Source organism: Mastomys coucha, unplaced genomic scaffold, assembly GCF_008632895.1.
Source record: "Mastomys coucha isolate ucsf_1 unplaced genomic scaffold, UCSF_Mcou_1 pScaffold21, whole genome shotgun sequence".
Taxonomy (NCBI): Eukaryota; Metazoa; Chordata; class Mammalia; order Rodentia; family Muridae; genus Mastomys; species Mastomys coucha.
This window is the reverse complement of record NW_022196904.1, coordinates 70,796,575-70,809,200: the sequence shown is the minus strand read 5'-3', so window position 1 is coordinate 70,809,200 and position 12,626 is coordinate 70,796,575. Positions and strand designations below refer to the sequence as shown.

Below are 12,626 nucleotides of genomic sequence, written 5' to 3'. Positions count from 1 at the left end.
TAAAGCAGGTTGTGAGGGGGTGGTGTATGGTGGTGCTGGCCCAGGGGTTGAAAGCACTTGTTGCTCTGTAGAGGACCAAGTTCTGTTCCCAGCACTCCCATGGCAGTTACAGGCTTACAGCCACCTGTAACTCCAGTTCTAGGGGATCTGACACCCAAATGTGTCTTTATGGACACCAAGCACAAACGCAGTACACATACACACATGTAACCAAAACGTCATACACATAACATAAAAATAAATCTTTTAAAAAAAGCAGCGGGGCTTGGTGCACCCATTTAATCCCAGCACTAGAGAGATAGAGGCAAGATCTCTGTGAGTTCGAGGTCAGCCTGATCTACATAGTTCCAGGGCAGGCAGAGCTACATAGTGAGACCCTGTCTCAAAAACAAAAGAAGGCACCGTCTCTGCTCAAGGCCCTAAGCCCACTGCACGCTGACCTGTTTTCCTTCAGGGTTGGCAGCAGTGGCGGCCATCAATGCGGCGATCCAGAAGGGCATCGCTGAGAAGACCCTTTTGGAGCTAGCGAATCCTGAAGCTCAGCTGCCCCAGGTGTATTCATTTGCAGCCGATCTGTATCAGGAGGAGTTGGCCACCCTGCAGAAGCAGAGTGTTATGGTAAGTTTACTGAGCCTGTATTGTTTGGGAGCAGAATGGGGTGGGAGTGAATCTAATACCCATATCTCCATGGACTTGGGTAGAAGCTTTTTCCTGAAACTCAGCTTTCATGTGGAGTGCTGGGGAGTGTCCTTCCTCACTGTCTCTCCCCTCCCGTCCTGCACAGCATAGCCTCAGCCATCCTGAACTCACCTTTGCTGTGGAGATGCTGTCATCTGTAGCCCTCATCAACAGGGCCCTGGAGTCAGGAGACATGAACACGGTGTGGAAGCAGCTGAGCAGCTCAGTCACAGGCCTTACTGATATCGAGGAAGAAAACTGTCAAAGGTGGGGGCCCAGGGTGTGTGCCTCCGGTCCACTACATGGCGCTTACTCCTGTCTTCTTGTGTCTACACCAATTTTCATTCCAGGTTTTGTAACTTCATAATGTCAGTACATTACAGATGCCATGACATTTTATTTTTGTTGGTGCTGGGGTTGGAACCCAGGCCTCATACATATTGAAGAGTACTCTCCAGCTTGGCCCTCTTGTCTGTCTGTCTGTCTTTGGATGAGTCCCATGGTTTTAGAGTTGGTCTCCTAGAACTTAGAGACTAAGTGTTTTCCTTGTGTCTTTACCTTTTAAGGTCATTCTTCAGTCCCAGAACTTATATCAAATACTTCCCGTATTCTAGGGCATTTATCCCTTGAACAATCATTCTGAAGGGTTTTTTTTTTTTTCACTCTGTCTTTTTATTTTGTGCTGGGACAGGTATCTCGATGAATTGATGAAGCTGAAAGTTCAGGCACATGCAAAGAATAAAAAATTTCTTACATGGAATGACATCCAGGTGTGTGTGGAACAAGTGAACTTAGTGGTCCAGGAGGAGCATGATCGTGAGTAACATTATGTCCCCTCAGAAACGTTACTGTTAAGATGGCTGATTTGGGGCTGGGAAGGTGGCTTCGTCTGTAAAGGTAAAAATTGGGTGTGGAAGCAAACACTTGTAAGCCCAGCACTGGGGAGAAGGGAGACAGAGACAAGACACTCCTTGGGAACTCTCAGCCAGCCAGCCTAGTGACTAGGGAAACAACCGGATGTCACCTTCTGACCTGAGTGCATGTCCACACATCTGCACACACACCTGCAGCAGGTGCTCACAGAAAGACATATACATACAACTAGAGCTGGTTCTAAATATTGCTCCTACAAGGGCTTTTGGATGAAATATCGAAATACAAATGTTTATATAGTTCACACATGTTTGTATAATTATATAAAACTCAATGAGCTAAGGTTGGGTACTGTTTTCAGTACACTTATTATTGGCCATGTGTCCAATAATTAAATTTTGGACCCGTAGTGGTGGTGAATACCTTTAATCCCAGCACTCAGGAGGCAGTCAGTAGGTGGATCACTCAGTTCAAGGCCAGCCTGGTCTATACAGTGGGTTCCAGGACTCAGAACTGCACAGAACAAAAACAAACAAATAAAATCTGGGGGAGGTGAATCAAGCATGATCTGTTATAGCTATAAGATAGTTATAACTATATAGCATGTAACTATATAGTATATAACAAATAGTTCTAATAAAAACTGCCTGAATTGTGTCATCTAGTACAGGTTGAGGGCACAGTCTTCCACAAGTCCACTCATGGTCAGACATCAGCTGCCAGTTCAAACTAGGCCTCTCTTCTGAACTAGCTGCAGAGCTGAGGATTCCCTCTGTCTCCTTAGGTTTAATGGTTTGCTAAAAATCCTCATAGAACTCACATTCACGCTCATTCGAGACTTGAGATTACAGTGTGATTATAAAGGGTTTAAATCTGGAGGCAAGAGTCGAGAGCCAGGGATTGTCTGAGAGGGTTCTAAATACAAAGCTGCTGTGGCCTCGGTATTTGTCACCCTCCTCACAATAATCACTGATCAGGGACTCACTTGAGCTTTGGGTATCCAGAGTTGACTCCATTACCTACATGTGATTGAATTACTGATCACAGATCTTGTAGTCAGGAGGCCAGGCTAAAGCTACATGACTTCTTAGATCATCCTGTATGGTCAGCCCTACCTGAAACAGTCCTGAGTATGAGTCCACCATAGGATGCCTCCATTGACACACCTGCAGGTCTGGTGGGACTGATGCTCTTCGGGATATTCCAGGCTACCCTTTAGGAACCAGGGAAGAGACCAGCCAAATACTGCAGCGCAGCAGAGTCCTCCCCAAAGTGGCCTAGCTGCCTGAGTGGGTGTTTCCAATTTTAACTCGAATTTCCTGTGAGAAACACTCAACTGATTTGTGGGAAGAGATCGGAGTGAGCTGGAAAGTCCTGAGCCTTTCATTTGGTGTGTAACTCTAGGGAGGAGGTCCCCACGCCTCCTGTTTCACTCAGTAAAAATGATGAATGATTTTGATTGCACATCTGAAGGTTCCTGAGAGCTGGGAAGCTAGTTTCATTTACCCTTATCCCTTCCTCAGCATGTAGTTACCCAGGCTTGGGTGTCAGCACTCAGGAGTCCTGGGCAAAAGCCTACCTGAGCTTCACAGCGTGACTGGAACTACAAAATCCCCATCACTTTAAGGCTTTAAAAATGAAACAGAAGAACCCACGCTCCTGTAGGAATCAATAGCGTGAGGGAGTTTAGATGAAACGAAAATTAAATTATTTTTTGAAATACAGTGCTGCTTAATTGTAGTTTGAATCATGATTACTTTCCAGTGAGTTCGTGGAGTTAGATCTTGAACTTGTGGGCTCACATTCTCTTCTGCCAACCTCCCGAGTAGCTGAGACTCTAGGATTGTTTTTTTTTTTTCCTAAATTTCATAACTTCACCATAGCCCTTTGTCTCTGTGTACTTAGGGATTGTGGCCATTGCTTTAATTAATGAAGCCCTGGATGAAGGGGATGCTCAGAAGACCCTGCGGGCCTTGCAGATCACTGCAGCCAAGCTCGAGGGGGTCCTTCCAGAAGTAGCACAGCATTATCAAGACACATTGATCCGAGCCAAGAGAGAAAAGGCCCAGGTGAGCAGTGCCACCCCACACCCCTCCTCACCCCCCATTGTTCTGACTCTGCAGTCAGCTTCGTTCTGAACAAGTCAGATGAAGTATTCGGAAGGGAAGAATGCCTTGCCTTCTGTGTTACCCAAGTTTCATCTTTGGCCACTAGAGAGACAACCACTCCACCTCCTGGGAACTCAGAGTATTTTGCACATTCCTCTCTTGTAGATGTCTCCATAGCAACATTCCTTTTAAAACTAAATTGAATGTTCTTAATTAGCTTCCAAAGTTGCAGGTTTCTTCAAGGCATTTTTATACTTAACTCTGATTGGCTCTCCCTCCCACCTCTACCTCTCCATCCCCTATCCTTGCTGAAGTTGTTCAGGTTAATTGAAATATAAGATCCTGAACAAGTCAGACGAAGTATTCGGTTGTATAAACTTTCAGAAGCAAATGTACCTGTGTGATTGACATTTACATTGTATAGCAAGAGTTATCAGCACCCCAAACTCTCATTCATGTCCCCTTCTGTCCATACCCATTCACTCCCCATTTGGTAGTCCCCACTATTCTAGTTTTAGACACCACAGTTGACTCTAGCCCTGTATTTAAGTACATCCATACACTGTGTGCATTTCTGTGCCAAGCCTCTTTTGTCTAACATGCCCATCGTGCCATTCATCCACAGACCATTGCTGTGTACAAACCTGCTGTGTTATCGGTTTTTTTCTGTTACTGAGAGTTCTAGATTCCTACATTTTGGCTTCTTTGTTGGTCCTTCTGTGTGAAGCCTAATCTGTGGCTTTTGGTAGATAGATGCATGTAGGTGGTGCTGCACTGTAGTGGAGTGCTTGCCTAGCATACATGAGGCCGTGAATCTGCTCTCCAACACCTCAAACAAAACCAAAACACCATTGTGTATAGATTTAGGACAGCCTTTAGTGGGTCAGAGGGAGAACATAGAAGCTAAATGTTAGTGGACCACACCATAACTCTTGCTTTACAATACTTTTATTAAGATAAAATTCACGAGGCTGGAGAGATGGCTCAGTGGTTAAGAACAGTGGCTGCTCTTCCAGAAGTCCTGAGTTCAGTGGCTTACAACCATCTGTAATGGGATCTAATGCCCTCTGCTGGTGTGTCTGAGATAGCTACAGTGTACTCATTTTAAACATAAAAATCAAAACAAAGATAGAATTCATATACCATGTAACTCACCATTTTAAAATGTGTGTTCAGCATAGTGCTAGAATTGTGAAACTCTCACAGTCACTGTTAGGGTGTTATCATCCACAGAAGAAGCCTGCACCTGTTAGGGGTCCCTCATTGCTCAGTCTCCCCCCAGCCTAGGCAACCATCAGTCTCCTGTTCTATGGGTTTTGAATTCAGAACACTTCATATGGATAGAGTCATGTGATGTATTGACATTTGTGATTGGCTTCGTTTAACTTTGTCCAAGTTGTAGCCCGTGGGTGGCATTTGAAGCATTTCATTTGCTGTGGAAAGGAGAAAGGGGTAGGGTGGCTCCAGGGAGCCTTGTGGAACATCATGGTGCACATACTGCACTTAGGGTAGAATTGTCTTTTTTTAGGCATTTGTTAGCTTCCAAGTCCTACAAGCCATCTAGGGAATAGTCTTAAAAATAGTTACTGAATTCTAAATTTAGCAAGCACAAAATCGTACTTTAAATTTAGTCTGTAGCTGGGTGTGGTGGCACATGCCTGATCCCAGTTCTGATGAGTCAGGAATTCATGGTTACTCTCAGCTACACTGTTAGTTCAAGGCTAGCTTGGGCTCCATGAGACCCCGTCTCAAAATTGAAAACAATAAAAAACCTACATAAAATATTTAGTATGCAGTTCTGTTTGTGGCATCTTTGTGTCTGTGGTGATCACAGGACTTAGAGAAGTTTACCAGAGAAACCATCTCCTGAGCCCTTATTCTGTTGTGTATCCTTTGTTGCTGGCAAGTATCTGTCCCTTTGAAGGAGGTCTCACTTCTTTCTCTCATTTCCCTTCACTCCTTTTTCTTGTTAACTTTCCCACTAGAACATCAGAACTGACTTGTCTTCAAGTTGACTCCCCCAACCCCTTCTACACAATCAAATCTGCTTGAATTATTGTACTTTTCCTTGTTTAAGAATGTGGTTTCTCTCTGTTGATGCTGCTAGGTAACTTTCTCATGCTTTAGTGCCTGATGAGATCCCCAGATCCCCAGATCCCCACAAGTTGTTTGACATATATAAAATAGCTGATCGGAGTCTTTGCCCATGAGTTCGGCTTGAGGATCCTTAGTGGTAGCCTCTGTTGTCCGGTGGTTTGGATGTCTGTCCTGTCCCTGCATGCTTTATTTTTGTTGTTGCTGTGTGTGTTTTATTTGGCAACCAAACATTCTACTGATAATGTGTTAACTCCACAAATCAGATTGCTGCCCTCCATACATCACTTGTTTAGGGTTTTAGGGTATTTGTTGAGAAGGGGAAGCTTCAGTTTCCTGAGGTTGCAGATGCACAGCTGTTCAGTGGCTTTTCTGAATTCTGTGAACTGTCTTTGTCATGTACATGCCCAAAAATCTCCCTAATCAGCTTGTAACAATTGGACTGGAGTCCTTGAGTCCCTGGAACCCGTAAGGAACCAGCAGGCCTCCCTCCCTGCTGAGGGCCCTTTGTGCTTTCAGCTCAGTAGGTAGGCAGTTTACCACTGAGCCGGAGGTTAGAGCCTCCGATTTTATTGGAGTTTAATTTGCAGGCCATATAATTCATCACTATAAAATGTGTGTCATTATCTCCACTATATTCACAATCACTTCTAGAAGAGCCTCTGCATCTCCACCTCTACCAGGTGTGGCCTTCTTGGTTCCCGTCCAGGAATAGGTCTCGATTTCACAGCTTTCTTTAAATACCTCTTTTCCAGATTTTCCTTCTCAGTTTCTTGGTTAGCATTGTTGTTTTTGGTGTTGTTGAGGCTGTTCTTTATCACCCCAAGCATCAGTGATGCGAAACAGCTGGGGAAGGCCCTGGTCACATCCAGTGAGGGTAAGGGATGAGAGCAAGCACTGGTGGCCTCCCAGGGAGCACCAGAAAGGTTGTGGGAAGATGTAGCAGCAGAGAGCTCCCTTTCTCACTCAGTGGGAAATGCCTTTGTGCCAGCTCTAACTGTTGCCAGCCTTCCTTCACCTTGTCAGCTTAGGAAAGCTAACCCTTGTTATTTTTAGCCAGCATTTTGCTGCATTTTTAGTGAGAAGTTTCTTAGAAGTCCCGAGTCTGCCATTTTATTGGTGCTGTTTCTTGCATTACTTGAAGTTGGTGCCTTTGGAGCACTTACTAAGAATGAATTACCAGTCCCTGAGTAGTAAAGTCTGTATGCCCAAGATGAGAATCATTTTAATATTATGTACATGAGTGACTTTTAAAACTCTCTTCCCATCTACACACACACATGCTTGCGTGTAAACCACCAGGAGCCAGTGCCAGCATCTCCCAAACTAATTTCTATTCATTCTCTCACCTTTCATACCTTAGCTCCATTGTTTGGTTCTTATGTGTGAGGATTATATGTGAAAGAAAAGTTAACCATAGATAGCTCTTTGTTTTAGCCTGCATGGGGCAGGACTGTGACTAGTCAGAACTCTTGCTCAGTGCTCTCCCTGCAGGGGAAGGCTTTTCAGCTTCCCAGCTCTGCTGATAGCTGCGATCAGTCTAGCAGTGAGCCAGCAATGGCTGGATTCCTGCACACAAACAAACAAACAAACAAACAAAAAGAACAACAAAAAAACACCACAATAACAATTTTTTAAAAAAAAACACAATAACAATTTTTTAAAAAAACTAAAACTGAAAAGTAAGGTTTCAACTATGGTCTGGTGATGCCTGCAGTGGCAGTAATTCCAGGTTTTAAATGTGAGAATGAGAAGGATCTGGTTACATAAGACACGACACTCTCGAAAGCGTTAGATGTAGTAGAGAATTTGAGCTGCCTCTGCGTGTCAAGGGCAAAGGAGGCTTTCTGGACTGAGTGAGCTGATACACGCACTGTGGCCTTTGTCATATGGATTTAAGTCCTGGATCCCTTCCCAGCCGGTCTACCTGCTCCTGCTCTCTCCCCTGCTATAGGCTTCCTGAACAGTTGATTTGTCTTCACTCATTCTTTGCTTACATCAGAGCCATTTCCTGTTTAACTTAGGGCAGGGTTTTTGATGCCTGGCTCTTTTCATTCACTTAATCCACGGTGGTCTGTGGAGCGTTTTTCTTCTATAGCTGAGCCCCAGAAGGCCCTCATCACACACACCCTGACGCTCACCATGGCTTTATTAATGTTTTGCTTTCAATCCTATGTAGGAAACGCAGGATGAGTCAGCTATGTTATGGTTGGATGAAATTCAAGGTGGAATCTGGCAATCCAACAAAGACACCCAAGAGGCACAGAGGTGTAAGTATCCATATGTTCGTTGTCTTGCTCACGTGTGGGTAGAAGGTGAGGATGACAGGTGCCTCAGGTCTGCTGGGCAGGACAGGTGGCTGGTAGGTATGCTGGGTGACATCATGTGAACAGACACCTCCTGAACTGCTCCATTACTAACCCTCTTCCGAGACAGTTGCCTTAGGGATCTTTGCCATCAATGAAGCAATCGACAGTGGTGATGTCGGCAGAACCCTGAGTGCCCTACGTTCTCCCGATGTTGGCTTGTATGGAGTGATCCCTGAGTGTGGAGAAACATACCTGAGTGACCTTGTTGAAGCCAAGAAGAAGAGACTAGCAGCAGGTGGGTGCTGGGGAGGTACAAGTCCATGACCTAAGCCCTTGAGCATATGAGGAGACAGATGTAGGCGTGTGGATAAACAGTATTTAGGCTCATTTTGCAGGAAATAGTCCTAAACTCTGAACTCTTTGTAGACAGCTGAGTGAACTAGACCAGTTTTAGGAAAGCGTGGAAAGGATCCGAGATACTTGGCTGTTTGCCTTTCCTCGGACGCCAGCAGCTCTGACTCTCTGAGTCTGTGGACAGATGAAAGAAGTTCATAGCAGAGAAGGTGTTGTAGCTCTCTCATTCCTGAATGGCAGTGCATGGCCCATCTTTTCTGGACAGTGTTCTCACTGCAGGATTTAGACAGAGGAACTGTAAGAAGAGTATGGTTGGTTTTGTGATGTGACCTCCTAGGCGATTCCTTTTTATTATGTGACACGCGTGACCTAGACTAGACATTACTTAACCAATGCTTGGTGGGCGCATGAGATGCTCCTTTACTCGTAGGTCCAAAGAACGGGTTTTGGAAAATGCTTAGGTTCTCAAAGCTGACTAGAGTAATCAGTGTGGGGGTGTGACTCTGAGTTACCGTCTTTCCCCTTCTGTTTTCTGCCAGGAGACAATAACAGCAAGTGGGTGAAGCACTGGGTGAAAGGCGGGTACCATTACTACCACAATCTGGAGACACAAGCAGGAGGATGGGCTGAGCCGCCAGACTTTGTGCAGAATTCTGTGCAGCTTTCTCGAGAAGAGATCCAGGTAGGCCACCTTTCTTCACACAAGAAGGATGTGAGAGAAAGTGCTTCAGGGTTACTATTGGTTCAGAAGAGAAATACTTGTGGCTGGTAGTCCTGGACTCAAATGTAGACTATGCAATGAAATAATTTGGAATAATTATGTTTTAGTGGTTTGAGAGGTGATGAAGTCTGAAATGGAAAACGTCAATTGTACAATTCAGTGAGTTTCACTGTGCGGTTATTAAAAAAAAAAACTTGGGTGACCCTTGGTTCTGCCTCCTGGCCTTTCAGTGTTGGGGAAACATCAGGCCTGGAACAGAGCCAGTGAGTGTAGGCAGAGACAGGGGGTTCTAGCACAGTACTATCATGGAGATGGAAGTTTAATTCTGTCCTGGAGAAAGGCAGACTAAGTGACATTTTAAACAGGGAAGTAAAGAGGAAAGACCGAAACGTTCAGGACCAAAAGGAGAAAGTCACTGAGGTGGAAAAACCAGGACCTTGTGATGAAAGTTACACATGCTGCTGACTGGTGGCAGGTGCAGCCGAAGAGACCACAGTGAAGGAGGGACCAGTGCTGGGCTGAGGACTGGAGAGTCTCCCTAACCTCCTTAGGCACATCCAGGCCTAGACATCGCTTTGCATTTGGGTCCAAGAATTGATGAACAGGACCGGAGTGATGGTCCTCCCTGACTTTTAGCATACAACCTAATCTCTTACTCCTCCAAAGTCAGTGGCTGCTGCCATGGGCCGGCCATTCTGGGCCTCCCTCAACCTGCAGGAGAAACAGGGTCCTAGTCAGGTCGACAAGGCGTAGCCGAAGAAATGATGGCAGAGGCGACACATGGAAGTGCAGGATCTGAATGTATTTCTTAAGAATGGCATCAGACTTTTACAGTCATTGCAAAAGAGAAGTGATAAATCTAGCAGCTCAGCAATTGAGGTACATCTGAGGCCACCTGAAACCCACTGGGTCTAAAGCAGCCACCTCTTCTGGACAGGCACTGCATCCCCCAGGCCCAAGTGCTCTATTCTAGTTCCAGTCTAAGTGCCCTTAAGTGAGGGAAGCCCTTCGATTACTCTCTGGTATGTAAAACAGTTCTGTCTTCTGTGGAACTACCCTGAAAATTCTAACTATGTTAACAGTAAGCAATGGTACCTGACCTCTGTTGCTAACTCCGAGGACATCCTATCTGATAAAGCAGCTTCCTTGTGAGAAATTCCAAGCTAAAGACAGCTAGGTAATAAGTTAGGACATATTGGAACGTTGTGCTGGCCAGGGAAAAATGCCCTTTTTTAGCCAATTACGAATCATTTCTTGGGGTACCTTTATGCCTGAATAAGAAGGCGTGTTGACGATTAGAAAGACTAATCTGGAACATGTCTGAATTAGGAGATGCCAACGGCTGACTGAATACCCAGGAGGCACAAATTCCCTTTGAAGTCATAAGACCTCTTGTCCTTAATCAGGCTTTTATCCCTGATATTGCAGACTTTACTGGAGTAGACGAGTAGGTGTGGCAGGCTGGCATGTACTTCACCCCCCCCCATACCCGATTCCACATTTGTCATCTTACAGGACACACGCCCTTCATTTTGTGCCCTCAGGAGGGAGGTCTCTCACTGGCGTGTTATTGCCTAATGTCGGTAACCATCCTCTCTGGTTCCTGTAACTCTTAACTCCTCATAGTATCTGTCATTATACTTGTCCAAATTTAAAGTGCTGGGTGTGGAGATTGGTCTAAGGCAGAGCTGGGAGGCCATATTTCTAACCGGTTCCCAGGCTGTGTTGCTGCTGCTACTCTAAGGACTGCTTGTAAGTACTGGCCCACACACAGATCATGTCTTCTTACCCAAAAACAAAGAAGAGGAAACCAATCATAATAATCTGTAATCCCAGCTCTTTGGAGGCAGAAATAGGTGTAACTCTGTGCTTTTGAGGCCAGCTGGTCTACATAGTGAGTTCTAGAACATCCAGGGAGACAGACAGATCCTGTCTTCAAAAAAGGAGAAAAAAAAAAAGGTGAAGCCTGTAGGGTTTCTCTGATTTGACCTAACCTGCATTCACACCCTGTCTTAAGTGCCTTGAAAGTTAGTCTGTTCCTAGTTCTCTCCCTGTTGCCATCCACTTGTTAGCTCCCAGCGGAAAGCCTGGCATCTTTAGTGAAAATGCCTTCCTTAGTATCTGGCAACAGCCTTTGAATTGCCAGATGCCTTTAGGAAGTCTCTGCAAGTCCTTCCATGCAGTTCTCTCCAGACCTCTGCCTCTGATGCCCTTTCAGAATCTCTCCTACTGCCTTGTCTCTGCTTTTCCCTTGGCCATAGGCTCTCCATCACTCCTTCACCTTCTGGGGTGGTTAGAGAGGACACTGCCAGGCACCAAGTCCAACACCACCATGATCTCATTCAAGCCTGTGGAACCTGTGTGCTGTGACCTGAGATCCATGCCTCCATATCTTAGCCTTTTCCACACTATCAAGTCGACCTTCCATCTAGAAGCCCAGATACCTCAGACAGTGTGGCCAAAGAACAGAAACTGAAATAAGGGGTTGGGGGATGGTGACATTTTGTTTTATCCCTCTTATAGAAAGAAATTTGGGGGTGGGGGTAGGGGCTGGAGAGATGGCTCAACAGTTAAGAGTACCAACTGCTTTTCCAGAGGTCCTGAGTTCAATTCCCCGCAACCACATAGTGGCTCACAACCATCTGGAATGGGGTCTGATGCCCGCTTCTGGTATGTCTGAACAGAGCAATGGTGTACTCATATACATAAAATAAACAAATCTGGAAAAAAAAAAAAGAAGGTAATTTGGACTTCAGCCATTTAGGGAGGGTGTGGTGGCCTCACAACATCAGAGCTCCAGGAGCCTTCAGGCTTGGTGCTCCCTCGTTCTTGGAACATTCTCAAGGACAGCTTGGAATGCTGACCATCAGAGTAGCTGCCAGGCAGGAAGCAGGGAGTAAAGGAGAAGCAACAGGACATGCTCTCAGCTCTCCTGTGTGAGCGTTCCCAAAGCACTTAGCATATTGAGATGTTGGTGTGCATGCTAGGGCCCAAAAAAACCCATCTCTAATACTAAGGAAAGAGAGAATGGGCATATTGGTAGGTAATCAGATAAACAAACATTCCTTAACATCCTCCCAGCTACTGCCTCATTTAAGCCCAGACCCTCTTACTGGGGTCACAGTAGTAGCATTCTAATTCACCTCATTCTATTCTCCAAATTCTTTCCCAGCATGTTTGTGTGGGTGCATGTCCACCTATGCATATATATATAAAACATATATAACCTATAATTGCGGTATTTGGGAGTTTGAAGCAGAATGATAAGAGTTAAAAGCTAGCTCAAGCCACATACCAAGACCTCTGTTTTAAAGACAAAATAAAAATAACTGTATGTATGTCTGTGTGTGTATGTGTATACTCACTGTGTGTCTGTGTGTTTATGTGTATGTGTACACTCACGAGAGGGGGGGTGTTTGTCAGGGGTGGCACACATGAAGACAACTCTTTATCTAGTCCGTTAGTTGTTCTTCCAATGGTGCTTTTTTT

At 45.2% G+C, this 12,626-nt stretch overlaps 1 protein-coding gene across 2 annotated transcripts in view; it reads left to right on the top strand.

The window, feature by feature from the left end:
- Positions 1–12,626, top strand: part of Iqgap1 (IQ motif containing GTPase activating protein 1) — a 105,359-nt gene that overhangs the window by 61,596 nt on the left and 31,137 nt on the right. For both annotated transcript variants that reach the window (XM_031387147.1, XM_031387148.1), the window contains 7 exons: positions 455–618; positions 785–945; positions 1,370–1,494; positions 3,457–3,620; positions 7,933–8,023; positions 8,190–8,357; positions 8,956–9,098. In XM_031387147.1, coding sequence (XP_031243007.1) covers positions 455–618; positions 785–945; positions 1,370–1,494; positions 3,457–3,620; positions 7,933–8,023; positions 8,190–8,357; positions 8,956–9,098 — 1,016 coding nt within the window. The remainder of the gene's footprint in view (positions 1–454; positions 619–784; positions 946–1,369; positions 1,495–3,456; positions 3,621–7,932; positions 8,024–8,189; positions 8,358–8,955; positions 9,099–12,626) is intronic.